Below are 27,700 nucleotides of genomic sequence, written 5' to 3' on the forward strand. Positions count from 1 at the left end.
TTTCCTCTTAACTCTGATAAGAACCTTACCTGTGCTTGTTTGATTTTTCTGTAGATCTAAGGGCATCCATGAACTTTTTTTTTCCTCTTTTTTAGATTCTACAGAGCTGCCGAAGCGCCTCAGTCTGGACAGCTCCTCATCACTAGAGTCCCTGGCTTCTGCACAGTCCATTTCCAACCCTGTACCCCAGTACCAAAACCCTCCCTTCTCTCCTGCTTGTCCAGACAGCATTGCATCAGATGCCATTTCTGTGTATAGCCTGAGCTCCATTGCTTCTTCCATGAGTTTTGTTTCCAAGCCAGAGAGCATGCCAGATGGGGTAGGACACAGAGGACGCCAGGACTATGAGAGGCCTAAGAATGTCTGTTCTCATAGGTCTGCAGTACAGAGCCAGTTGTCACCACAAACCAGCATGGTAGTCAGCAAAGATGAGGAGGAGTATGAAGGTTTTTCTATAATCAGCAATGAGCCTTTGGCCAGTTACCAAGAAAACATCAAGCCAAGATTTTCCCCTGATCACAAACAGCCCAAAGGTGGTCAGACTGGAAGCATTAAAGAGTCTAACAGCTCCAGAGGGAGTTTAAGTACCCCAAATTCTCCTGTTAAAATGACACTTATTCCCAGTCCTAATTCACCTTTCCAAAAAGTTGGGAAACTTGCAAGTTCTGATACTGGGGAATCTGATCAATCTAGCACTGAGACTGACAGCACTGTCAAATCCCAGGAGGACAGTAATCCAAAGCTTGATCCACAAGAGTTGGCCCAAAAAATTCTGGAGGAAACTCAGAGTCACCTCATTGCTGTTGAACGTCTCCAGAGAAGCAGCAGCCAGATAAGCAAAAGCAACACTTCAGATGATGGGGCTTCCACCCCAGCAGGTGTGTCTGCATTCAGATCTTCAGAGACCAGTGCATTCAGTCGGCCAATCAGCTCTAGTCAGAAGAACCAGTCCTCACCTCTCACAATTAAACCAAAGCCTCCAACAAGGAGTTCATCCCTTCAGAAAGTGAGTTCTGGATATAACAGCCCCACAACATCAGAGATGTCAAACAAAGAAGGCACAGGGCAATACAGTGGGCAGCCATCTCCAAGTTGTGATTCACATGGGTCCTTGACTGAGCAGCCTCACTTTAAACTGAAGTACCCCAGCTCTCCCTACAGTGCTCATATTTCTAAATCACCCAGAAATATCTCTCCAAGCTCAGGGCATCAGTCTCCTGGTGGCAGCACTCCATCTCCTGCTCTTTCTTACTCCTCAGCTGGATCTGCTCGCTCAAGTCCAGCTGATGCCCCAGATATAGACAAATTAAAAATGGCTGCCATTGATGAGAAAGTGCAAGCAATTCACAACTTAAAGATGTTCTGGCAAAGCACTCCCCATCACTCCACTGGCCCAATAAAGATTCTCCGAGGAGCTCCTGGAACAATGACTTCTAAAAAGGATGTGCTCAGCTTGCTCAATTTATCTCCACGGCACAGCAAAGAAGAAAGTGCAGATAAGCTGGAACTAAAGGACCTGTCTATTGAGCAACACCTTGCTTCTCCACAAAAGAACCCTCCAAACGGACACAGGCACCCTGAAACTACAAATGCGGTGACACCAACTCATTCTCCACCTTGCAGTAGCACTCCAGGAACCACACGCCCCTTGAGGCTGCCATCTGGGAACGGATATAAATTTTTGTCACCTGGAAGATTTTTTCCTTCCTCCAAATGTTGAAATGTCTTGAGTACCAGCTGATGACTCAGTCTTTTAAAAGTATTTGCTTCTGCCCACTTGCCTTTATCAATACAGAATCATTATCTGAGAAGCCGTGGTCATGACCACAGCTGGCAATGCACAGGAGTGACAGACTGGCCCTGTTACTGTGTAGGAGCACGGGCCATATACAGATGGGTTTTAGTTTCCCTTATCAGAAGGGCCAGACTCACTTGATAACAGGTTCTACATAGTGCTCAGTGTTTGCAGCAACAGGTCCAATGAATCCAGTTGTCTGTTCATACAATACTATTTTTTAAGCCACTTGTGTATCTTAACCTAGCAGGAGGTTTTACAGATGGATATTTATACAGAAATTATACATATCAGGGATTGGAGAGGGAAGTCAGAGGAGGCAGAACTTTCATGTGTACCCGCAGGGTATGCATGCAAAAGTTCCTGCCTGGAGAAGTACAAGCCATTTATTTGGTTGTTTTTAAAAGCTGACAGAGAGGACAAGGTAACAGACCTCTAGATATCCCTACCACGTTAGCCAGACACAAGAAATTGCTGGCAGTAAAACTCCACAGCAGCATGATACTGGCAGTTCTCTTGCATCATTTAGAGGCTGGTGAAGCAAAGACAAGAAAACAGAGGTGCCCCATTCTGAAGCCTGTGTCTCCAGTAACTCTCTTCTGGAGGGAAACCTTTCAGGTGATACTTTGCTGATTGGTCTGCTCAAAAAGAACGTTTGGGCCGTAACGAGCAAGGTGAGCGTCAGCGTGAGGTGTGTCAGAAAGACAAGTTCTGGTTTTATTGAGTGCTCTGATCTGGCACACAGTGTTATGATGGTTAAATTTTCATCATCTGCTAAGTGTGCACAGAAAAGGGTTACAGGCACTGAAGGTCAAACATTATTTACAGTTCCACAGTAGACAGGTATGTGACATCAGTGTATGTGATTTAGAAATCACCTGACCAAATAAATCCTTCACTGATCCTGCAAAATCATTCCACATAGCTCATCATGGGCAGATCTGCAAACCTTTCCCCTCCTGTGGAAGCAAATTTCTTTTGGATCAAATGTACCAGTCTGAGCAGATGTCAGAGCACGTAGGTGAGGCAGCAAGCAGTGTGGCTGCATGCAGAACCTGTGCATGCTCTGATCTGTGGAGGGGAGAGCCACGAGCACCCCAGGGTGATGTGCAAAGTCAGCGTTCCTAGTCTGGGTGATGTTTAGTTGGATCAAGTGGGAGATTCTTTGTTTTAAGGGGCTATTGAATGCAGTGATGTAATCAGGATCAAACAAGATAACTTACATGCACTGAAAACTGTGGGCATGTGCCATGCTGTGCACTGGGGTGCAGGCAGAGCCTCTCACGGGCTGAGTGCTGGGGTCGGAGCACTGGATCACCCAGGAGTCTGGGTTCTATTCTGCACTCCCAAAAATTCGCTGAGTGACTGAAGAGGCTAAGCACTTCACCTCTCTGTGCCTCGTCTTCCCTTTCTATCTAAATGGGGATAGTAATACTTACCTACCTCACAGAGGTGTTGTGAGGCTTAATTAATTAGGCCCCAAGTTTTAGCTGGATCTGAAGTCAACTCCCTGCAACTGACTACCTGAATGGTGAGTGCAGTCAGCTCTGTAAATGGGCTAGGGGCACACTGCTGATGCAGATAATTGTTGCACTTATCATGTCTGGATACTCCTCTTGAAAATATGGATTTGATAATTTGTGATTTTTCTTAGGGATCTTGGAGGAAAAGCATGATAGGACAGAGTGTTTCAGTTCTGATACCAGAATATACAATTACTTAAGCTCAGCTTACTCATAGTGCAGATATCAAATGCTTGCTTTGAGTATGTTCTGGATTCCACTGGTTTTGAGAGATGTTTTCCTTTTTGCCATTGCAAGAAATTCAACACAAGCAGTAAAGGCAAAGAACACAGGGCTGTGTTGGTACAGCCTGCTGACAAGGGACAGACGATCACAAAAGTTTCAGTGTAGAAAGACAAAAGGAGTAGTTACTAATCTACTCACATTATGCAATGTAGCTAAACAGTTGAGTAAATCTGTTCAACTCATATGATGCAAGTTATTTGTCTGTACATTACATCTTTCTGTGATGGTTTGGTGCTAGATATCATCTTCTCATTTGGCAGGAAAAATAAGAACAGTGGGCCAAAATGAGTCAGTCCAGCATCTGCCCATCGTGTAGACAGTGGTACTGCTGATCATGCAACTTGCTGTGGTCACAAGACTGCTGAGAGACTTCCTGTGACCTAATCTGTTTCTAACCAGCATAACTGTTCTAAAACGACATCCCAGGAACACCCAGGATGGAAGTGGGCAGCTTTTTGTTTATAGCAACAGCAAATACTCCCTGTAGTGCTGCATAACACGCCAGAAATAAGCCTCTTGTAGTTTACTTCCATAAATAAAGGATCTTTTAATCTGTAGAAATTATATATTGCCATTTTGGTACAACCCATTTTCATGCTGCCAGTATGTTTCATACTGGCTTGAAGTTTTCAGAAAGAGCTAAATTGGGACAGGGGTGTGTGTGTGGTTCTTCTGTTGTTTTTTTAAGGGGGGGTGGGGGGAGCATTAGAAACGGGGAAGGGTTCAGATGTAGAGAAAGTTCTGTATTTGGGAAATTAGTGTTGTATAAATATGGAAGGTGAGTGTCAGTAGAACAAGTCCTTTGGGAAGTGTGTTTCCACTGACTTGACACAGGGCACTTCCATTGGCTTAATGAGTGCCATGAAGATGCATGCTTGCTCATGGCTGGGAGACATTTCACATACCTTGTCCCTCACTCCTCCACCCCCTGACTTGGAAACAACCCCTTTGTGAGGAAACAAGTTTTACCAGGCTTGCCCAATAATGTGGAGAAATTCAGGAAATGAAAATAACATGTTCTCCGTTTGATATTAGAATTCCGTCTGTGGAGTTTAAATGCATTTGTTGTTGATGTATTTGTGCATGGTACAAGTGACAACACTGCTTAAATACAGTGAGCAACAAGAATTAGGTGTTATCCACTTTCACATTAAACCTGCCACATGCAACCATTCCCCAAGGCCACAGAATGTATTTTAGTTTGGTTTTGCTCAGTACATTTTATTGTGTGAGATTACAGATTTTTTTATTGACTGTCTTTAGCTCCAACTAAATGGGAACAGTGAACAATCTCTCTGACCAAAATCCAGTTTAATTTGATTTTGTTGGTTAGCCTGTACTCTGACCTGGTACTGATTTTCCTTCTTTTCAATCATACCTTACCTAAACAAGGAAAAAGCATTAAAGGGATGCTACACCCACAAATACCACTCTCGACCATATTTCCCTTCATTAGATCAGACTCATTCTGTGAACATCTCTTCCAAGTTGCACAGTAGATCCAGAAGTATCTGTGAATCTGTTAAGCACTGGTTGTTTCAGTTTCAGGCTAGATGGTTATAATGGGTTTGAGGAGTTTTGGGTTCAATGCATTGCCATGTTGTCCAGAAAGGTTGCAAAAGTGTGTGGAAAACTTGGCCCCTCAGTGGCTGAACTCTTTGAAAAGAGTGTTGGAGATGGTAACTCAGAGAGGATTGTCAGCAAAGGCTTCCAAGCAGCAGCCCTTTAGCACTTGCTCTCCTTGTATGCAGTGTTAGCCATGTTTGGCCTATATGGACTTACTTTGTAAATTAAAACTCTGTTTCCAGACAGCATTAAACTTTTTATATTATGAAATTTACCATGTAAAAAGATTTTCATATTTTTATTGAAATTGCTAAGGCATTTGGCCTTCTTTCTTTGTGATTTCAGTGTCTATTAAAGCATGAGTTCTCTCAGTAGTTCGGTCTCTTGGTCTAGGATGATGTTGGGGAAGAATCTGCTTGCACTCTGTCCTGACACCCAGCTGGTTGCTGTCTGTTCCTCAAGCCTGCAAAGCAAAGGAGCCACAGGAAAATCTGCATTCTGTGGCAAAGTGTGACCAGCAAAATGTCCTCAGCTTCCCCCTTGGAAGTTAGGGGTCACTGAGAACTTGCTTTTTTTGTGGCAGAATGTAGTGTTCCTGGTAGAAATGATGACTGGAAATTGCTTTTCCTTTCCTAGCAGGCAGTGGGATTTCAATATTTTCTGTCTATCTTGGCTGTAGCAAAAGGAATTGCAGGGGTGTAGGGAGTTTCAAGGATCACTCTGTCTCATCCCTCCACTGTGGAAGAACCAGCTGCTGCAGGGATGATGTTTTCCCCATGCTGATGCCAGTTGTAACTAGCTGACTTAAACCTTCCTTCTGCCCCTGTGTGAAATGTGCCCTTGTGCTTAAGGGAAGTGTGGGTGATGAAACAAAACAGAATTTTACTTGTTTTATGGACTCTAAAGTTTCCATTGATGCCAGTCTCTTGGCTGTGTAAGTGCAGCCTCTGGCTGTGCTGACAGAACTCACGCCATACCCTTGCTCATGACACAGCAGGTTCCCACTGGCCTACATGCTCTGCCCTGTAAACCTGTGATCCGCTGAGAAGGAGGGGAGCTGAACCCCATAAATCACCTCAGCTGTCCTGGCACTAACCCTGCTGCAAGGGACCTTTCCTGGCAGCTGATCTTCTGTGCTTGGAGGCATGGGTGGTGCATCCTCTCAACAAAGGTTTTGTAGGTGGCTGCCTCAGCTCAGTGAGGCTCCTGTGAGTCCCCACAACCTGGTGACACAGTCAGTGTCACTCCATAGGCAGCTGTCGATGCCTTGTCCTGGCACTGAGGCACTGCCACCCTGTCCCAACAATGCAAGGTCTTGTTCCCTTCAGAGACAGCTCCAGAGCAGCAGGTGTGGGCAGAAGTCAGTTCACTGCCAAAACAGGAGCATTGTCTTAAAGCCTGTCCTTGAACACTTTTGTATTGAGTATTTAATATGCAAATATTATCAGGCACAGCCTGGGGCATTTGTGAGTGCTGAGGACTGACCTGCACCCCCCATCCTGTGCCCTTTCCTCATCCCTGTGCCAGATGCACAGAGCTCTCCCTGCAGCTCTGCTGGGCCTGGGCAGCCTTCGCTCCTCACTGAGCATGGTCCAGGACTTCACTGCAAACACTCCAGATCAGGTTCTGCTGTATTACTTTCTACAGATGGTTCTGCTTTCTCATTATTTTTTTCAATGTCCTCTCCAAAGAGAAGAATTTGCTTTTTTATCCTTGTCAAAAAGAATACCAGTCTTCCATCACATGATGACATCATTTGCATGTGGTTTTCTTGGTAAATGACTCTAGCTGGTATTTCAGTGGACTCCAAGGAAGCTGTTCCCCAGGGAACTGCACCAATTGCCCCTTGGACAAACCAGAAGCACACAGGGGACTGCATTCTCCTTAGCAAGCCTCTCCCACATCCTCCTCTGACAAGCCCCTGCAGAGGGACGTTTGTTTTCCAGGGGCTGGCAGCAATTTTTGAGAAGGATCCATCACAATCATCTTTTCTTCTCTTGAGTAGTCCTCAGCTTCATGTCTGAGGGCGAGCTGGTGGCAGAGCACACACATTGCTGCTCCTGCATGTGGCCAGGACTCGCAGGTCCCACTCAGAGATACTCCAAGGTGTGAGGGGGGTGCTGTGGTTAAAAATTCCTTTTCTGTCACAGGGGGAGGCACAGGGGCTGGAGGGAAGGGAGCAGTTCTGTTCAGAACCTGTGTGACTGGAGGGCTCCCGTGAAGATCATCTCCTCAGGAGCAGAGGCTGTGGTCAAACTGCAGAGGGTGGTTTGAGTGCTTGTCTGCACACAGGGTCTGGGAGCAGCAGCTACTGGCACTGCCATGTGTGGTATTGTTGAGATGTAAACAGAGCAAGGGGCTGGGGGGGACACAGACTGCGGCTGTAACCAAAAGACAAATGCTGGCCATATGGGGAAAGAGCAGCAGCAGCAAGGGACTGCACACAGCCAGGATTCCGGGAAACCAAATAAAGAAAAATCCTGAATGCTGGAGAACGTGGGGAAGCAGACACTTGAACCCTGGCACAGCCCTTTCTTTGCCTCATAGACCAAGGCAGTGCAATAAGAGGTCTGTGTGACAGTTTCCGTAGCTCCCATCTCTCGCAGAGATCTGAACGAGTTTGTTCCCACGGACACAGCCCACGCAGGTTTCCCTCAGCGCCCTTTGTCCGGAGGGCCTGAAGGCAACATCTGATCTTCCTTTCCGCGCGTTCCTGCTCTCCTCCGGTGAAGCCGAGGTGTGAATTCTCATCGGTTCCGATTACCGGCAGTGCCCGCAGTCCTGCCCCTTGCTGCACGGCCCAGTCCCGGGTCCATTCGCGGCGTCCGGGCTGCCGGTGGGTTCGGTACCGGGATCCCCTCCCGAGGGGGCTCCTCCCGCCACCCCCCAGGGCGCGGTGCCCGTGCCCGTCCCGGGGCGGTTCGTGGGTTCATGGCGTGGGAAGGGGAGAGCCCGAAGGGGAGAACCGCGCGGGGGGATCCCGGCGCCCCCGGGCCCCGCTGCGGAGGAGACAGCGGCCGGGGAGGGGCCGAGATGGGGGAGCTGCCCCGGGCTCGCCCCGACAGAACGACCGCGGTCACGCTTCAGTGCAAGGAACAGGGCTGTGGAGCGGGTTGCCGGTCCGGTCCGGTCCGGTCCGGTCCGGTGCCGCCTCTGTGCCCGGCGCTCGGTTCCGCCCCGCACCCCCCGCGGCTCCCCCAGCGCAGCGGACACGGACACGGACACACCGCCCGCCCGCACGGGGGCGCTGTCCGCTCTGCGCCGCCAAAGGCCGCGCCCGGCGGACGGTGAAGACGTCACAGGGAGGGGACGCGCCCTGATTGGCCGCTCGCGGGGCAGGGAGACGCGCTCGCGGGAGCCGCGCGCCCTCGGATTGGTGGCGGCGCAGGCGCGTGCCCGGGTGAGCCCGGGTCAGGGGCGGTCGCGTGACCGCGGGGCGCGACGGGATTGGCCGGGCCGGGCGGGGCCGGAAGCGCGCGGGGCACGATGGGAGCGCGGGGCGGGGCGCGTGCGCGGAGCGGCCTGCGGGGAAGATGGTGCTGATCAAGGAGTTGTGAGTGCGGGACCCGAACCGAACCCTGACCCGAACCGAACCCCGAACCCAGCCCCAGCCCCAGCCCAACCGGCCGCTCGGGCTCCCCCGCCTCCGCGGCGCGGGGCAGCTCCCGCCGCTCCCTTCCTGCGGGCGGGGCTCCGCGGGCCCCGGTGTCGCCGCCCCCACCCGCGGGGCTCGGGAGCGCGGCCGGGCCGGGGCTGCGGGGGGGTTCTGGGGTGACCCTGCCCTGCCCTGCCCCGGGTCTCGGCCTGGAGCGGCTCCGGCTGCTCGCGGTGTCTGTGCTCCGGCGGGGCGGTCCCGGCTGCCGCTCGGGGGGGCTCAGGGCCGCTCCCTCGGGCGGGTGTTTCCTCCCGGCGGCGGTGCCGATGTGTCCCGGCCTGGCCGGCAGCCCGGGCTGTGTCTCGGTGCTCTAGAACCGGGATCCCTCTCCGCTCAACGGGGAGCCCGGCGGCGGGAGCCGTCTCGGAGCGGTGGCAGAGCCCCTCGTGGCTCCGCTGCCACCGGCTCTGCTGCTGCCCCGTCCGTTTGTACTCAGGTTCTACACGTTGTCCTGCTAAAGACTAAAGCTGAAGCTGGTCAAACATCTCCTTTAGTGCCCTGCAAGCCACCAACACATCCTCTCGGTTCTGAGTCAGTCTCTGCTCGGTCTGTTGGCCTCTCTGGCCAGCTTTAAAAACGATCTGAGGGATTTGTAGCCTGGTAAAGGGAACTGTAATGGGGCTTCTTGTGAGAATTCCACGTTGACTGCCACTTGGCTGCTCTGTGTTTGGATGCAAGCTCTGCTCTCAGTCTGATGCCAACATTTGAGGCTGTGATTATGTTTTTCTGAGTTTCTGAAGTTTTTGCAGTTTTATTTAAACTGTTTCAGTGAGGCTCATAGTAGACTAAAACTAGAAAAATCTTTATCCAGTAAGGAATAAAGAAGGAGTTGCCTGGAAGTTGCAAGACTGAATTGGATGTACAGGGGTGATCATTTTGGGCTTCTTCAGGCTGCTGCATTTTCTGGTGTGCAGGGGGGTTCAGGGCAGTGACAGTAATGCTGACATCATTGTCATGGCAGGGACTGAAACTGTGTTTTTGTATGTGATACTCCTGTTCCCCAGGCAGCAGGGAGCAGCAGGAGCTCAGTGGGCTGGCTGTAGCTGCTCCAGGACTCTGGGCAGGCTCGGTTCCTGTTCCTGTTTCCAGGAGGTGTGTGTTGCAGGGGTTCCTGGTGGCTGTGGGGGTGACATCCATGGAAAGTCCTTGTGAACAGTGCAGTTGTTTGGTGATGTTTTGGAACAATAATGATTTGCATCAGATTTGTCCATTTTATTGTGTAAGGTGAAGCTGGAACAGGCTGAGCAGAACCCTCTGATGCAGCCTTGGGGCTGCTGCTCCCTGCACTGTGAGGACTGAGCTGTGACTGCCACATCTCTGGGGCCTCTGCATTTGTCCTCTTTTTAAACTGCAGGCAGGAGTGGTCACTGTGTGGCAGGTGAGGAAAGCTCACACCTCAGAGTCTGATCAGGTGGAGCACAGTCCATGGTTATGGCAGAGCTGGGAGTAGCTCCTGGATTTCCCAGCTCCTCTGCACCTCCTAAAGTTCCTGTCTCTTTTTTGCCTCCTGTAACCTGATGTTTCATTCCTCAGGTTTGCTGCATTCATGCCTTGCAGTCTTTACTGTCACAGCAAAAGAAGTAACTCGTTTTGATGCTTTCTTCCTGGATGTCTGTCACATGCAGCCTAATATTCCTTTTGCTGAATTTGTTCTTTTTCCTCTTTCAGCCGAGTGGTTTTGCCTTGCTCAGTGCAAGAGGTATGTCCTCACCCTGCCTGTTTGGGTTTGGGGCAGTGGGTGGGAAGGTGTCAGTGTCTAAGTCTGAGTTAGCCTGGATCCAGATGTTTCCCCAGCTGTTTGCCCACCCCTCTGCTGCACTCAGGCACCACAGACAACTCAGACAGAGTTAATCTCTTGCAGATCAGGGAAATTCAAAGGAGGCAAACACCAGCAGGCAGAGTACCCCTAGCTGTTCCTGAGCCACTCCACAGCTCACAAGAAAGAAAAGAAGGTTGTGCAGTTCTGCATGGCAGCAGAGTTTTCCTGCTGTCAGGGCACTGAGTCACTGCAGGCAGAGCTGGGAATTGTCTTCCATGATCTGAAGTGGCACTGGGGTAGATTCACACCCACCACAGCAGTGGGGTGTTACACAGAGCACTGGGGGAAAGCATCACACCTTGTTCTGCAGAGGGCATTGTATGGGTCCTGTGGGGTGGTGTCTCACTGGTTCAAAGGACCAATTTGGGAGGGTCAGGGCTCAAAATCGGTCATTTCAAAATGAGAAAGATGAAAAAGAAGATATGTGGCATGTGGTACTGAAGTGATGTGTGATGTGAAACGAGCTGAGGGTAGCCCTGGAGCTTGTGAACAACAGATACATTTTGCCAGGAAATTGTCATATTTTACTGCTTTTTATACAGTGTGGTTTTCTTCCCTGATTATGTTACACTACCAAGTTTTCACTGGAAACAGCTACATTTTTTATGCATTAAAAGTTTTAGCTGACTTTAATATTGAAATTTTATTTCTCTTTTCAGTATCAAGTTGGGCAACTTTATTCTGTGGCAGAAGCTAGCAAAAATGAAACAGGAGGTGGTGAAGGAATTCAAGTGTTAAAAAATGAGCCCTATGAGAAGGATGGTGAGAAGGGACAATACACTCACAAAATCTATCATTTAAAGAGGTTAGAAAAGCACTGATACCTGTTGTGGTCACTTGGTGTTGTGGGAGATGGTCAGTGGGAGGGCAGCCTTCCACTGGTCACTCTTTGGGGTAGTTGTGTTTTTCTGCCTCGTTTTTGTTGCTGAATTGTGCACGAATGCTCTGGTGAGTGGAAGAACACACGGAATAACTGTACCTTAAATATGTGGCATGGAGCAGTGGGGAGCCATGCAGAATGTCTGATCTGTGGACAGGCAAATGGATCTCTACGCAGGGATAGTTTGAATTCTTAGTGTGTAGCTGTAGTGGTGGGTTGGCATCACAGATGCTTTGTAGGATATTCCCAAGGCCAGGAATGTTGATGGAGAAAAGGGAATGGTTCTTGCTTTACAGAGGAAGGAAGCTTTCACATGATCTGGCATTTAACGAGGAGTTCCTCTTGCCTGAATGCTCTTAAATACTCTACAAGGCATCACACAAGTCCTTGTCATGTGGCAGGCTAATTTTTTTCTGAGAGAGAATAAGAGGTAAAGAACACTTTCAGAAGCTACATGCAGTGCAGGGTGGGTAAACACTCAGTTATTTGGAAAAATGACCCAGGTGGGCCCTGACCCATCTGACCCAGATGAGCTGTTGCTGTCACTGTCCCTGCAGAGGACTGTCCTGTTGTGAGAACTTACCACATGTTGTCAGGCTATGAGGGTTAGCATTCCAAATGTTTATAATAGGGGGGAAAAGTTCTGTGAAGTTGAAGAACTGAATGATTTGCAGTTGGCTGTGGCTGAAAGAGCTGCAGAGCTGGGGGAGGGTGGAGGGGAGAGCCCTTGGAGTGCCCTCCCTCCACAGCTGTCTGTGCTGTTCCTGAGGGGAAGAGAAGGTACAGCTTTCATCAGGATCATACTGCTTCCAAAATTATTTCAGCTTACTCTCAATTATCTTATTTAATTCCCTATTTTTTTCTTAATTATTCTGTGACCAGTGGCATTATTGGAGCTCCTGCACGTTGAACTGTGGGTGACTTGTGCATCATGACCTTAAAAGTGCCTAGGTGGATGTCATAAAATGAAAATGCCTTTCTTATTAGAATAGATTAAATCAATGAGGAATTTTGGTTGGCAAAAATTTTTAAAAAAATGTTGTTTGTGCTTGTTTTTCACAGTAAAGTTCCTGGATTTGTCAGGATGTTTGCTCCAGAAGGATCCCTGGTGTTCCACGAGAAGGCTTGGAACGCGTATCCCTACTGCAGAACAAGTATGTCTCCTGTCTGAGTTTTGATGCCAGTGTCCAGCTGAGGGATGGCCTGAAGTGCTGAGGACAAAAGAGAGTGCCATGAAGTAGAAAAAATATTTCCAATTTTCAGGTTGCATTTGTGAGATCTCTGAAAAGGAGAACTGCTCCTGAAGAGCAGCCTGGCCAGTCTGCAGGGCCAGTGTCCAGTGTCCCCAGGGTCAAACTGGAGGTGTTTCTCTTAAGGTCTAGAACAGGACATTTGTGAAAAGAATCTAATTCTTCATATTCTGTTAAAATAAGGTGACTGCTTTATTTTAGTAATTCTAATTGTATAAGCTCTAAGGGTAGACTGTATTTCTTTCATGTTTCTGTTGAATATTTTGAAGTATTATACCAAAACTCTTAAAGTCAAGGCTGGCACTCTCTGACTTGTTGCACACAACTGCTGTTAGTCTGATTTTGAATGTTTCTTTTACTGGAAAGCAATCATTGTGAGTGAGACTTTTCTGAAACAATGGTATCTAATAACACTTTCTGTTTCTTTTTCATTGCCTGTGTGTCCAATGACCAGTTGTGACAGTGAGTATTTGAATATTACTATCAGTTGGCTTCTTTAAAATACATTTTATCTATTTTTACTACTACAATTAACTCAAGCAAGCTAGCTCCAACCTTCAGTATATGCCTTGCCAAAGTTCCTGGCACAGCTCCTTGTTACTTTATTTGTCTGCATTTGGCTATGGTTAGGAAGAATTGTACTTTTTCAGATAAAGGCTTTAATTTTTTACATCTTTTCTGCCTTTTCATACCATTACAGCTGCATGTCTGTTGTGGTAAGGCATAATGCTAAAAGAAGAAAAAGAAAGAAAAAAAACAAAGCAGAAAAGAAGTTTCTAAACTCTTGAATGCAGGAAGAGCCATGAAGTAAAATCTGTCCCTAACTGTGTGAAATCCAGTTTCTAAAGGGGAAATCCTGCCTCAGTTCAGATGAGCTAACTGAGGCTGTAGGTGGATGATTGCAGCTGGGGTTTGGATTTTATTCAAGATGCAGGGAAAGAGATCATGAAGACTTTACTTCCCTGTGTGTGCTTTTTTGGTGACCTGTTTAAGGAAGGTTATAAACTTCATGTTAAATTGCTCTGTTTGCTCACTTTCAAACCTAATTAGAGTGTCACCAGGTGGATGCCACATGAGGAGGTTGTGCAGTCTTGAGCTGGGCTCGTGGTGATAGTTGTGCACACTGGTGCAGTTGTGCTCACTGGGAAGTGATCTCCAGACATACAGCTCAGTGGCAGCTGGACCTCTGTGGCCATGGTTGTGCTACACAGGAACTTGTGGTGTTCATTGGCTACTACCCTGCCTCTCAGAACAGCCTCATTAATTAAAAGTTTAATGAAAATGGATTTTAGTTGTTTTGTCTTAACTATATATTAATAATTTGAATATTACTTGAACATAGATATGACAAATTCCCAGGGTTAGTTCAGAGGATAATTACAGTATTGTTTCTATTTGTATGCACAAAGCTAGAGCTGGATCTCTCAAACATGACTGGTTTTAATTTAGTACTTACTGCTCTAGCAGAAATTTGAGATTTAGATACTAGTTCTTGTACATATTTCTCTGTAGGTAAGGAGACTTTTTCTTTTATAATTTAAATAGAACGTGTTGCTGGTCAAGGCTTAGGAGTGACTTAATATGCAAATACCATTTATCTGAAATTTAAGCAGTGGTGTAATAAGACTCATGCTTTTTTATTTTAATTCTTACAGAATGAATACATGAAAGATGACTTCTTCATAAAAATAGAGACCTGGCATAAACCAGATTTGGGGACAGCAGAGAACGTGAGTTGGGATTTGGATACCAAACATTAGCAATATTTTCAACACATAGTCATCTGGATGAAGTGTTCTGTACCTGGTAATGGTGAATAATTACTGCATAAAGTCAAAACCCTGCCAGTGATTAATATAAGAGAAGGAAAGCATTACTGAAATCCTTCTGAGGTGGTCAATCTGTCTCACCTAATAGGATTCAAGAAGAGGAAAATATTTTATTTTTTATGTTGAGGTCAGCACTCAAATATTGAGTGTTGGTTCTCACTCAAATATTGAAATAGGTTTCATTAACTTTTTTTTTTAATTTAATGTTCTTTTACCTTAGACACGGTAAGGCTGCTTTGTGTTGACAAGTGTATATGAGAGCAAGTCTCACATGCTATTAGGGTTTGTGTATGTACTCTACTTTTGTAGAGTTATTGAAGCTGCTTATGTAAACTTTCCAGGATGGGAATACCTCATTTTATTCCCTTGACAACTGATTCAGTTCACAGGTCTTTTCAGGAGATTTTTTTTTAATCTATAGTGACAAACATATTTGTATTATTTATTATTATAATAGTTACATTATTCCCTTTTAGATGAGCATAGGAAGAGAGGGTAGGTTTTGATATCTCTGCCTTTATGAAGTCCAGAAAAAATCCATGGCACGCATTCATACTGCATGAGGTGCATCACTGTGTAAGAAGATGGCATGGAAATCATTCCTTTTTCTTTCTGCAGGTGCACAATTTAGATCCAAACACGTGGAAGAGTGTTGAAGTTGTCCATATTGACATTGCAGATAGAACTCAAGTAGAACCAGGAGTAAGTCAATGATCTGCTGTTGGGATATGTCTGCATCAGGCAGCTAATTCCACTGATGCTTTGTTGTGTTTGCAAGTAAACTGAAATGGTGTGGATTCTACCCAACAGATAAATGAAAATCTTGATTAGAATCAATCATTACTAAATGCATTCACAGCTTCTCTCTGCTGAATTTGAGTTAAAGTTGTACAATTCAGACATGAAAGTTGACAGACTTTTGACACAGGTGTGATTTTTACTTCTAATTGTAGATAGCGATTTATTTGGTCAAGGAGGCATTTCTGTGCTCATCTTGGTGTGTGAAAACAAGGGAGATTCTCTCTTTGAGAGGTCAGCCTGTCTCTGAAGGACTTCCAGAGCCAGTGGTTCTATCTGGTTGCCTTTGTTAGCCACTTACATACCCAGGAGCACATCTCATCCTTTTGTGAACCCATTTGTACTTTTGACCTTTAAGGCATCATGGATTCTGTGAAGTGTCAGGTGGTATGAGGGAAAAAAACCTTCCTGTTAATTTAACTGGGGGGAGGTGGGGGTGGGGTGTTAGTGTTAGGGAAGGATATCCAGACATTATTTTCTACAGTTTTTTCATCGTTGTTAAGAGCTACCAGAGTGGTCACCACTTTGCTCTGCCAGGTGGTTTCTGTGTTCTATGGCAGATTTTTCCTTGTGCTGTGATCCTTGTTGTTTGGGAATTTTCATTCCAAGGGGATGGGTGGAGTCTTCCATGTGCTTCTTATGTTCTTATGGAAAAGCAATAGTCAGTGCTGCTGATGAAAAGATTTATTTGTATCTTTATTTTCTCAGTCATAGTTTTGCCTGGAAAAGCAACCCAAATGTACTGTCTTGGATAGCAGTATGACTGAAAATCTGGAAAAAGTTTTCATATATTCAAGATTTATCCTTGTGTTCAGTGAATGGACCTTGTCCAACACTTTTTTAAATTTTTTTTTTGTAGCATGGCAGTTACTGTAGTTTCAAAACTACAGTCATCAAAAATACAAAAATAGCAAATTTCTTTAAGATCCTGATGGCATGCATATGCTAACTTATGCTCATTTATGTGTAGGAATAACTTGGCCAACATCTGTAGCCTTCTTTATATCTAAATGTAACCGTGCCCTCTCTTAATCATCTCCATTATACAGTCTGTAGCTTTATATGATTTGTATATAAAAAATCACTTCCAGGGAGGGTAAAACTTTTAAAGTGTAAGCAGAAGTGAAAGCTCAGTTAACATCAGAAGAGGCTACGTTTTTGGACAAAAAATATAAGAATACAGTAGAGTGTAGTACAAAGACATTGAAGTCAGGTTTATATCTGGTTTTGTACACTGAAGATATTCAAAGTCTTGTTCTAGGTTGTGGGATCTTCATTACATTTCTTGAAAAAAAGCTCTAAAAATACAGTTTTGTACAGATCAGACTCAGGTGAGTGCTGCAGTGAGGAGACCTGGGGACCATGCAGGTAGCTGGGAATGGGGCAGCTTTGATCAGCCTGATATCGATCTGTTCCTCTGAACTCACAGAGCTCTGGGTCCTGCTGGGGAGAAGTGCTGGTGTGCATTTCCTTCCACAGCCAGTGCTGTGCACATTTCCCCTAAATAACACTGAGAGTGTGCATGTTCTCTGTTCAGAAGACTGATGCAGTGTTGAATGGGAAAGCCAGAAGTTGTGTCCAGCTGCCTGGTTACTCTTAAGCCACTCTGTGTTCAGGAAGCTTTTTTTCATGAATTTGTAGGTAGGGCATCAGAGCTGTGTAATCTTTGTGTTAGGTTCTAAAAGTTTTCTTAAAATTACCCTGTCCTGTTTGCATGCTTTCAAGTTCTGTACTGCTTGATAGAGTGAGCTGTGAGCTATCAGGAGTTACTGCTTTTAGCAGGCCTTGTAAATGAGAATTGTAGGGAAGCACATGGATTCTGGCCTTGTTACAATTGTTGTTTTATTGTATGCATTTCACAGTCTCTAAATAACTCTTTATTATAGTTTGTTGCATTCATGCTTATTATTGTATGGAGGTTTTGGTCAGAAACTGCCTGTGAAATGGTATTTGTGTTTTTGAAATGGTTTTTAGCTCTTCTGTATTGTTATGCTGCTGCATTATGATATTTTGCCTGTCCAGCTTTCAAGAGGACTTCATAGTTTTTTAGCTGCAATATTTGTTCCAGCAGCTGCCTGCTGTACTTCCTAAGAAGGACTTGTTGTTATCAGGAGTCAGGCTCTTGCTGCAGAGAGATTTTCCTTAAACTCTGCAAAGAACTGTTGTTTATTTGTGCTTTGGCTCTAGTCCAGTTGTCTTCCTTGCGTGCTGGTAGGATTTGTGTATTGAGAGGAGCTCCTGCAATGCTTTCTTGTCCATCTAGACTTTAATCTAGAAAGGGTTTTTTCTGTCCTTAACACAATTTGGGTTAAGTGAGTCCTGAAAGGTCTTAGTTCAAAGCTTCCATACATGGTCTGTAAAATAGAGAAGTTCACCATGACTCAGCTATTTTCTTTAAGTTTTTGTTTTCACTTACATTCACTTCTTACATTTTGCCTGTAGATAACATTTTTCCCAGTGTTTACAGCAGTGCTTTTATGTGGGTCCAAGTGCAGGAGCACTGGGTCTTGAACAGAAACTGAATGCAGTGGGATATGGAACCTGTTTGAGGTTTTTCTGACTCTCAGTGTTGTTTTTTTTCTATTACAGGATTACAAGCCTGATGAAGATCCTGCATTATTCCAGTCTGTTAAGACAAAGCGAGGACCCTTGGGGCCAAATTGGAAGGTGCTAAGAACTTATATAATTACCTTAAGAGGTCTTTTAGCAGCAGTTTACCCCTATCACCCTTTATTAATATGTAGAATTCTAATAATGCTTAGAAGTCTGTCTATAATTATATGAAAATTATTTCGTTTCATGCATTTACTAGGGATTAATATAATTTATAGTTCTAATATAGTACTTAGGATTATAATTTGTACTAATTCTGTTAAATTAATTTGACTGAAGAAAATTTTTCACATATTACCATTTCCTTCCCATTTTCCATAAACAGAAAGAGATAGCAACTGATGAAGAGTGTCCTAAAATGTGTGCTTACAAGTTGGTGACTATCAAATTTAAATGGTGGGGACTGCAGAATAAAGTTGAAAACTTTATACAAAAAGTAAGTGCTTGTCCCTTGCTGGGGAGATGGGACTGGTGGTGGGCAGGCGGGGTGGCTTTCTGTTGACCCGGGGGATTTTAAGAAGAAACAGTGATGAAGTTTTCTGTTGCTTATAGTCAAGCAATTTCTGTTCATTCAGACTGAACAGCTGCAGTCACTTCACCATCCTTTGGCAACATGTCAATCTAAGGTTTGTTTATCTTCTTAAAGCAAGAAAAAAGGATATTTACCAACTTCCACCGCCAGTTGTTCTGTTGGATTGACAAGTGGATTGATCTGACCATGGAAGACATTAGGAGAATGGAGGATGAAACCCAAAAGGAGTTGGAAGCGGTAAGATCACTGCTCTGAGGTTAATGTTTGCTCTGTGCCTGTGTGGGGGCTGGCACAGGTTGGTTTGTGTGTCCATCCCCATGTGTGTGCTTGGGGAGCTGAGCAGCAGAGCCCCTTCAGCCATTCTGTGCAGACCCGTGCACTCCAGGCTTCTGCATGCTGCTGTGTCCAGCTCGGGCTGGCTCTCAGGTGTTTCTGATGTCACTGAATCCACAACTGCCCTGACACCTCTGCTGGCAGTACCAGACCCATTGCATGTAGGCCCAGGCAGTGCCTTGTACCACCTGTCAGAAATCAGAGCTATCATCTTGCTTCTCCATCACGTGTCTTGCTTTGTTTTGTTTCTAATCCTCATTAGATCTGATTACTTTTTCTCTTCAAGCAAGCTTGAGTACATCACACCAGCTGTTCCACTCATCCCAATGAGCACACCAAAACTGGGAATTTTACGTGCAAAAAAGAAGTCAGTGAAATTACTGGGCTTGAGACAAAGTCAGTTTTCATGCTTTAGTGTCTGTGAGGACCACATACAGCCATGCTCTGAGCTGTCTTTGGACTGATGTCTAGAAGGAAACTCATCCATAGGGCACTTTCTGTGCTCCTTCCTTTAAAGCACAGGATCATCATAGGCTGGGTAGGAAGACTTCTTCTGTGGCATCTTTCCAGAGCATGACCTTTGGCATGAGACTTTCTCAGCTTAAATCCTGCTCTTTAAGTTATTTGAGGTCTTTGGATTTTCAGTTTTATTTCTTTCTCATTTTGCTTTATGCCCCAAACCCATTCAGCTCCTCATTTTCCTTCCATTGTCTTGATTCTTTTAAGACATGATGTGTCTTCAGTTGTAATTTGCTTTTTTGCATGGTTTAACTCATTTCAGCTTCTGGGCATCTTTAAACAGATTGCCTGGTGCTCCAGACCTACTGTTGACAGTGATTCTGAAGTGCATTTTGTGTTTTGTGCCTGGCACATCTTTTCTTTTAGTATCAAAACTACTGTAGCTCTTCCACCCCCCTTGTTATGCTCTCCATCTTTGGACTTCATGAACTTGTATGGAGCCCTCTAGCATCATGTAGCTATGGTTTCTGGATGTGGAAGAAGTTTCTTCTCTGCTCCATGTGCTAAGAGGTAGATGTTTTAAACTGGTTAACCAAAACTTTCAAATAAGCTGAAGGCTTTAGCTGCTTAGGCAGTTCCCAGAGGATTCCTTGGGAGAGAACAGTGTTCTCACTCTTGCAGACATGATGTCTTGTCACTGGCACTTGGATATTTTTGATTATGGCAGGTGTTCTCTCACACCATATGGATTTCTTCTTTAATTCTCTTTTATGCCAGAGCCTATTCCTAGAGTCACTTATTCCTAGGTGTCTGTGAAGGAGGAAGAGTAACCACTTTACTCTCTGTAACTGATTTTTGTGGGGAAGGGCTCTCTCTTGCACATCCGTGGTTCTTTATTTGGAATGAAACAGCCCATCCAGTTTCTCTGAGAAAGGCTGGTGGCACACAGTGTGCTGGGGAGAATAAGCAGCACTTGACACATCTCTGTGCTTGAATTTCCCTTTGTGTCTCTGTGGACTGTGGATGTTTGTCATCTTCTAGAGAAAGTTTTGTTTCACATTTCTCATTGGTAAGTAACTTAAATATTTTTTCCAAAATATTTTCTGCTTTTTAGTTCTTTCTATAAGCAAAATCTGGTTCACATGTTTTTGGATGTAACATTTATCCTTGCTCTGAAATATCAAAGGATACTATTTACTATTTTCTTGTTTGGCAAAGCAGTGTAAATAGTTTATTTCTAATACCTTATTGTGTAAGGCCTTAGCATCAGGAACTTGAGTGTATTCCTTGTTGAAAAAGCTTTCACAAGAGAAATATATTGATTCAGTGTATTAACAGAGCTTTTCTGTGTGTTTTGTGAAATGAGAGGAGTGGGGACCTACTGTTAAAATATTTTGGGTTCTCTCAACTGTTATCATAGGGGTATCTACCAACAGCTATAAATTGTGTGATTTCAAGGTTTTTGTGGTGAAGTGTATTATTGGAGAAAAACTAAAGGCAAAAATATCACAGCCCAATGTAATACAAACACTGATTTTATCTCTAATTATTTGGGTTTTGTTCCATATTAAACTGTTCCATCCATTGTGATAAACAGTACCTTTTGTTAACCCAAGTATACCACAAAACATTCGGTTTATGGCCAGGACCACGGGGAAGGGAGCACTTAGTGATGAGGTGTTTAGTATGACAAGAAAATCTTTGTTTCCACCCCTGCAGAGAAGTAGTTGGCTGTTTTGACAACATTGCAGCATGCAGCTCAGTGACACCTACAAAGGAACCACAGCACAAAGCAATCCTCATAATACTGGCAGCATTACATTTTCTTAAATTTCTTTCTGTTGCCATTCCCTTTCTCATTAACTCTCTTTCTCCTGGCTTGAGCTAATCTTTCTCTTTGGATTCTGTGCACATCTTGGTTCTTTTGTTGGCCCTGTTCTTCATCTCAGATCTGTTTTTATGGTCAGAATCCCTGCATTTGCTACTTTTTTGTTACTCTCCCAGTCCTCATAAGTGTTTTTCCGGAGTTTCTCTGTCCCAGCCCATCCTTTTCTCTCTGCTTATTTCTCACTCAGTGGTTTCTTTCTCTGACTCCTGGAGGTGAGGAGCTTCATTAAATACACATTAGCTCATCGGTGCACAGTAGGAAAGCATCCAGCCCTGCTGAGGCACAGTGACCACTGTCCCTCCCCCACTGGGGAGGCAGAAATGCCACAGGACACAAACACTGTGTACCCATCCCCAAAAAACCTCAGCTGTATCTGAGGCTGGTTCTGGTCCTGGCCAGGGGAGAGCAGTGCTGGTCACGTTGTCCTTACCTCTCTCATACTAACCAACAGCACCACGGGTTCTGTGTCTGGGAGCTCACAGTTTTATTTTGCGTTTAGATGCGTAAGAAGGGTTCCGTTCGAGGCACTTTGGCTGCTGACGTCTAGAGGAGTTCTCTGTAGGTTCTGAGGCAAATCGAGCTGTGTAAGTCAACTGCTGGTTGGAAAAGGAAAAGAGTGATTAATGTTCTGATGGATGGGAATTGCTGGCAGAAATCATCTGAACAGCCAGATAACATTCCTGGGCCTTACCTCCCTCCTGTTTGATAACCTTGTGGTGATCAACAGCTGGAGATGCCCCTGCCTGTCCAGGGCAGATGAAAGTGAAAGACCTTCCCCAGAGTCAGCACAGAGCCTGCTGGGCAGCTGCTTGGCCCGGTGGCAGAATGCCCATGGCCTTGGCCATGGCAGCTGATGCCTTGTGCTGGGTGGTGCAGGGTGAGCTGTTGGTCAGTGCTGGCACTGAGCAGAAGCCAGAGAAGGCAGTGAGCATCCTTGTGCTGTACACTCCAGAGCAGAGTGACAGGTGGACTTGGCCCACGAGATCTAGTGAAAGTGTGGAGGGTCCTCTTCAGAACCTTACCTTCTTCAAGTCCAGTTCCATGCAGATACTTGTAAATACTAAATCATGTTTAAAGGGTTACTGTGGGAAACAGGTTGACCAGGAGCTGCAAGCTTTTGAGTATTTCTGTCCAGGACTTTCCTGCTGGAGTCTCCTGCAGTGGCTGCTGTGACTCTGCAGGTGGGGACCCCCAGCCAAAGCAGCTTTGCTGTCCTGCTGACCAGCCTGAGGCCCCTCAGGGGTGGGAGCTGCTGCCCAACAGCAAGGGCAGCACCCAAACAGGATCCCAAACAAGGCTTGCATTGCTTTGGTGTCATCTGCTCAGTCCTGGTGATGGTTTGACTGCCCTGCCCTGTGTTTGTCGGAGGTTAATTAGAACTGTCTATTTGGAATTTACTGTCTGAAGAGACCATTAATGTTTAATTGTCTATCTTCTCTCTCCACAGTTACGTAATCAAGGCCAAGTCAGAGGAACAAGTGCTGCCAATGATGAATGATGATGGATTTACCCGTCACTTGCAGTGTTGATATACAAATGTGTGTGTGGATGCATGATTATTTGTATATAATTATATATACGCACATGCATACTGAACGGGGTTGCTACAGTGTCTCCAGGGTACTATACCTGTCCTCAGCAAAGATTCAAAGGAAACTGCTTTCATTATGTATACCTGAAGCAAATAAAAATCAACTGAGTAGTGTCATTTAAAGGATGAATTAACTGCAAAATTACGCTAAGTGATATGTTTCATGAATGTCAATACTGGACCAATTCATTCCCTACTTGTTTTTTTCCTGTCTTGAGTCACCCTGCTATAACTTGCCCATATCTCATTGTAAAGAAACAGATCCAAGTAAGTTAATTTCAGTTTTGTGTTTCCCCCATGTGATTATTTTTGGAATAGGAACAATGAATGTATTTATAGCTATTTATTTCTGGATTGTCATTATCCTATAGTCAAATCAGAAAAAAATTTCTACTATTGGAAATTGGAAGACTTTTATGGTTGAAAATGTTTAACCCAAACTTTATACCCATTCAATGATTTAAGAGAAAAAAACCCAAACATGTTTTATTGGACTTTTGTACATTGAACTGCTAATGGTTTTTTCTTCATTAAAATTGGCAAGATTAAGGAAAAACGGCTTGTGATTTATAAAGTAATTGCACTTGAATATTTCCATAAGCTGACCTTTTAGACAAAACACTGGCAATACTTGTAGAATATTTCAAGTATATCTCAGGCTGTGCAGAAAGCAAAGGGGCATGGCAGCCCTTCCCTAGAGCAAAACTTCTGTGAGTGCAATTGCTGTTCCAGAGTTCCCCTTTGGAAGCTATGCAAATGGTCTTGATTTCACACACATTATGCAATGGAATATAATTGTGATTTTAGCTCTTTTCATGTTGAAAATACACTTTAAACAAGATATATACTTTCAGATATGATGAAAGTTTAAATTGTAGCATCTGACATATTTCTCTGATATTTGTTAGAAGTAGACACATAAAGGAAAAGATGGTTTAATAAAGACCTCCTGTAGATAGCTCTCAAATAGGGAAAATGTCTTCAGCATTTTTAAAGGAAGTGTTCAGAGAATATCATAGGTATGTAATTATCAAAATGCTTATTAGATCAGAAACAAATTATTTTAAAAACACTCGTTAGATACAGTTCTGTTGATGCCTGTTTTCCTCTCAGCATCCACAGCACCCTCAGTGGGGCAAGCCTTGCTTAAGCTTCCATCTTCCCAGTCTCACAGACATCCAGGTGTTCCAGAATCATTTTGGAACACTGCTTGCAGAAGGGGGGGTGAGCTGATTTCCACTGTGGGCAGTGACAGAATCTTCCTGAGCTTCCAGGTGGGCCAGGTCTGCCAGGAGCCTCGTCCTGCCACCTGTGAGCTTTGCCCCTCCTGTTCTGTGCCACTGCACCCTCCTATGCTCCCTGCTGCAAAATTGGTTTGTTTGTTTGTTTGTTTTTCCCTTTCTGGATTAGCAGTTAAATGGTTATTTGCCCTCTGTACTGTCAGGAGGCTGGTTTAGCAAACAAACATGGAGATGTGCACACACATACACACACACCCTGTGTCAGTCCAGGAGTGTGCAGGGCCGGGGGCTGCTGCGCTCCCAGGTACCCAAGGGCTCAGCAAATTCTCTCTGCAGTGTTGGAACACGAGTCCCACGGTCACTGGTGTGAATTGTAATGCAAACTGAGGGAAAGGGACCCTACAACTTGATGGTTTGGGCTAGTTGTGGGAATCCAAGAGAATCTTGCAGTGAATGTAAAATGTTTAGTTTACTTTGGCAGTCTCTGGTGTGACCTGCAGTAAAACAGTCAATGAAATTTGATTAAATAAATTTGATCATAAAATGCTCTGTCTCCTGTTTTAGGTGTTAGTATTTGCAGTTTGCTGATGATCTGGCATTTAGTTGTATTGAGCTGCAGATGATTGGACCTTCTCTGAGGATGTGACCTCCTGCTCGGGATTTCTGGTTTGCTGTAGGATTTCAAGCTGAGCAGCACACAGGTAGCTGGGACCCTGCCACCCTCCAGAGCAGGGAGGAGGTGTTCGGCTGTGTGCATTGGGCTGCTTTCCTTCCCCTGCCAGGATCAAGGTTTCCACGGGAGGTGTTGGGCTGCGGTTCGTCCTGCCCCGTGCTGGGAGGGCTCAGCCCCGGGCAGGAGGAGGCTGCGGGATGGGGAATGGAGGTGAGGAGGTCACCTCGGCCCGGGCAGAGGCTGTTCTGGATCCTGCAGACCTGAGCGCTGAACAACTGCTCGTGAGGAACACTGGAGGAAGCGCTGTGTCAATCTGTGGGTGTCAGGGAAAGGGTGGTTGGGAAACCTTGAGGTCAGAGCATAGGAGTGGCTCTGCTCCAGCTGCAGAGCACCCAGCAGTGCTCCTGGTCCTGCCCGGCCCTGCCTGGCAGCAGTGACCCGTTTGGGGCTGGTCCTGGTGCTGCTGTGAGCCCCGGGTTCCCTCTGGCTGGTGGACCAACCCCTGGGAGCTGTGCCAGCTTGTCTCTGTCTCTGTGGGCAGCTCCCTGCCTGCTCAGGTGGTGTAATAGCCTGCCATCAATTGAAACTTGTGTGGCTCCTTTTGGTAAATGCAAAATTGGATTAGTTTCTTTTACTACACAGCTTGTTCAGCTTCCAGATGGCAAACCAACACGAAGTAATGGAAGTGCAACACAGTGCTGTTATAATGGATATGTAAACGTGATATTTATTCACTGCAATAGACTGCTGTGAACCATATTCCAGCAGTAACCTTTTAAATCCATCACTTGGCTGCACATAAGTGAGGTGTAAAATGGACTTGTAAGAAATTTGCTTTTTTCCTGGGGTATTTTTTAAATAATTGAAAAGAAAGGGGAATGTTTTCCATCTTCTGCCCTAAGTTGTGGAGTGCAAAATATCAGGAGGAAAAAAAAAATAAATCAGAGATTTGTATATTGGGATTTTGGGTGTGATGGGTTTTCCCACCATAAGTGCTCTGTGTGCAATCTGGAGGTGTCTCTGGTAAGAAAAACTTATATGAATTTCCCAAAACTCAGTTGACTCAGCCATATTTAGGAGCTACATCACAAACCAGAACAGTTTTACAAGACTAAAAGACCAATCCTGTCCTTGTACCCCTGAATGGGACTGTAACAGCTTCTCCAGAGAGGTTTGTGTGGTTCCCTTCACCACTGAAATGTGCTAAACCCATTTGTGTTCCATGTCTGTGGCTCCAGCAAAGGATCTGCCTGGCAGGAATTGAGGAGCTGGTTGGAACCCGTGTCCCTGGGTGCAGCCACCACAGCTCTGCCCTGCCTGCAGGCAGCTCAGGTGTGTGTGGTTCCAGTGCCATCCCACCCTGCCTGCTCTCAGCTGCTCTCACTGTATATTTAGCTAAGAGGAAGGACTTGTGGCTGATTTGTGGTTAGAGCAGCTGACATTTCTGTGTATCACTAAATCATGGTTGCTTGTCTGGAAGTGATTGATCACAGGCACTGAAATGCCCGTGTGGGTGCCCATGGGGAGCAGCCCCTTGCTGGTGGTCACCTCAGCAAAGGCTGGGGGCAGCTGGACCTGGGTGACCTGTGGAAAAGCTGGGTGATGGTGAAGCTGCTTGTTCAGTTGCTGGTTGGTGGTCAAAATCCTAACAGCCTTTATTTGCTCTTCCCTGTCAAATATGCAGTGTCTGACTGTTCCTGCCTTGCACTGAAGCTCGGAGGGTTTGGCTGGATGCTGGGCTACGATGTGCAGAGCTCCCTGAGCAGCAGAGGGGACGTGGGGAGGTCAGTGACCCAGCCACAGCTGGAAAGCTGCAGATGCTTCCTTCCTATGGTCACCAGCCAGAGGAGGCAGGAGCTGGCAGAGGCTGTGAAGGGCACTGGGGAAGCTCTGCAGAAGGTTCCAGCTGCTGGGATGCACCAGGCTCCAGTGCAGTGCTGGAGGATGATTGGTGCTTTCTGGGCTGCTTTGTCCTTCTCTGGTGAGGGTCACTGTCTGTATTTTTGGTAGGGCAAAGCTCCTTAAGAAAATCACTACAAAGTGGTGTGCTAGATTAGCTTGGTTTGCAATGTTCGTGAGGTTTGGGAAGGTCTTTCCTTTTAAAGCAGCTCTAACTTGTTCTTTGTTTTGCAGATGCGTCTGTCCCCTCTGTGTTCCTGGGGGAGCAGATGCCAACCCTGGTTTGGTGACCACATCACCAACGGCACCAGGGCAGCTGCAGAGCTGCCACAGCCACTTCCTTCCCCGTCTGCCGGAGCTGGGATGGTGGGAAACCAGCACTGGGCTCTCAGCCCACAGGGAGGGCATCTGTTCTTGCTGTGTTTCCTGCCCCTGTCAGAATCTCTACAAGGAGAAATGCTGCTGCACTCCCCATACTCTCAATCAAACTTCAGTAAGGCAAGATGTTAAAAGGAACAAATTTTAAATTTTTTTTAATTACTTATATGCACAATTCAAACTTCAGTCTCAGTCCATGGTTCCTGCAGTAATTCTCTCCCTCCCAGGCCCCCTGGTCTAACAAGCTAAGGGGTTACAGCTGGAGCAGGGGGGCAGAGCACCAGCTCTCATCAGCATCACTCTACCTCCAAAGCCTTTTCCTCACTTGTCTGATAATTTACCAGCTTCCTTGAAAAGGATCTCTAGCCAACATTAATTAGAGTGGAATGTTTGCTAATTGCTTGTGCTTTAAGATGTACCTGAGAAAGTAGAAAAAAGGCCAGAGTCCCAGCTGCTGTAACTCTGGTATGTGGCAAGCTGTAGTGCCTCCTTCCCAGGGGCCTTGGTAGCCTCTGGCTATTAATTTTGTCACTGTATTTCACCCTTCTTTAAAAAAAAAAAAAAAAAAATTGATTCCTGAAACTCTATACCAGTAAATTGTCTTTAATTTGAAGCTCTTGGTAGCAGAATCAATATTTACAATGCTTTTTGCAATTTATGTTATTCTTCTTATGTTAAAAAAATTATTTATGT

The 27,700-nt window shown here is 45.5% G+C and overlaps 2 protein-coding genes across 4 annotated transcripts in view; both read left to right on the top strand.

The window, feature by feature from the left end:
- The window catches only part of TTC28 (tetratricopeptide repeat domain 28), a 109,204-nt gene extending 97,850 nt beyond the window's left edge, over nucleotides 1–11,354 (top strand). Inside the window, exons 22-24 of one of the 2 annotated variants that reach the window (XR_003988242.1) lie at nucleotides 96–2,816; nucleotides 10,493–10,523; nucleotides 11,303–11,354. Coding sequence is in view for 1 of the 2 variants with exons in the window: in XM_030460919.1 (XP_030316779.1) it covers nucleotides 96–1,720 (1,625 nt within the window). In the remaining variant the exon portion in view is untranslated. Of the gene's footprint in view, nucleotides 1–95; nucleotides 2,818–10,492; nucleotides 10,524–11,302 lie in introns of those variants that run through there. The other variant, XM_030460919.1, reaches the window with a different exon arrangement.
- PITPNB (phosphatidylinositol transfer protein beta) lies at nucleotides 8,650–23,372 on the top strand. 2 transcript variants are annotated; one of them, XM_030460928.1, is made up of 12 exons: nucleotides 8,650–8,722; nucleotides 10,493–10,523; nucleotides 11,303–11,448; nucleotides 12,586–12,677; nucleotides 13,228–13,235; nucleotides 14,429–14,503; nucleotides 15,221–15,304; nucleotides 17,990–18,067; nucleotides 18,339–18,449; nucleotides 18,660–18,782; nucleotides 21,725–21,809; nucleotides 22,673–23,372. In XM_030460928.1, the coding sequence occupies exons 1-11, from the start codon at nucleotides 8,703–8,705 to the stop codon at nucleotides 21,770–21,772; spliced, it is 816 nt and encodes a 271-aa protein (XP_030316788.1). In that variant the 5' UTR covers nucleotides 8,650–8,702; the 3' UTR covers nucleotides 21,773–21,809; nucleotides 22,673–23,372. The 2 variants fall into 2 exon arrangements, with proteins under 2 accessions (XP_030316788.1, XP_030316786.1); XM_030460926.1 differs by lacking the exon at nucleotides 21,725–21,809.
- Nucleotides 23,373–27,700: the final 4,328 nt, after the last annotated feature.

The sequence above is a fragment of the Calypte anna genome, chromosome 15 (genome assembly GCF_003957555.1).
Source record: "Calypte anna isolate BGI_N300 chromosome 15, bCalAnn1_v1.p, whole genome shotgun sequence".
Taxonomy (NCBI): domain Eukaryota; kingdom Metazoa; phylum Chordata; class Aves; order Apodiformes; family Trochilidae; genus Calypte; species Calypte anna.

Coding starts and splice junctions, on each gene's coding strand:
- PITPNB (XM_030460926.1), top strand. CDS start 8,703: ATGGTGCTGATCAAGGAGTT. Junction 8,723..10,492: donor ATGGTGCTGATCAAGGAGTT/GTGAGTGCGGGA, acceptor TTCCTCTTTCAG/CCGAGTGGTTTTGCCTTGCT. Junction 14,504..15,220: donor ATTTGGGGACAGCAGAGAAC/GTGAGTTGGGAT, acceptor TTCTTTCTGCAG/GTGCACAATTTAGATCCAAA.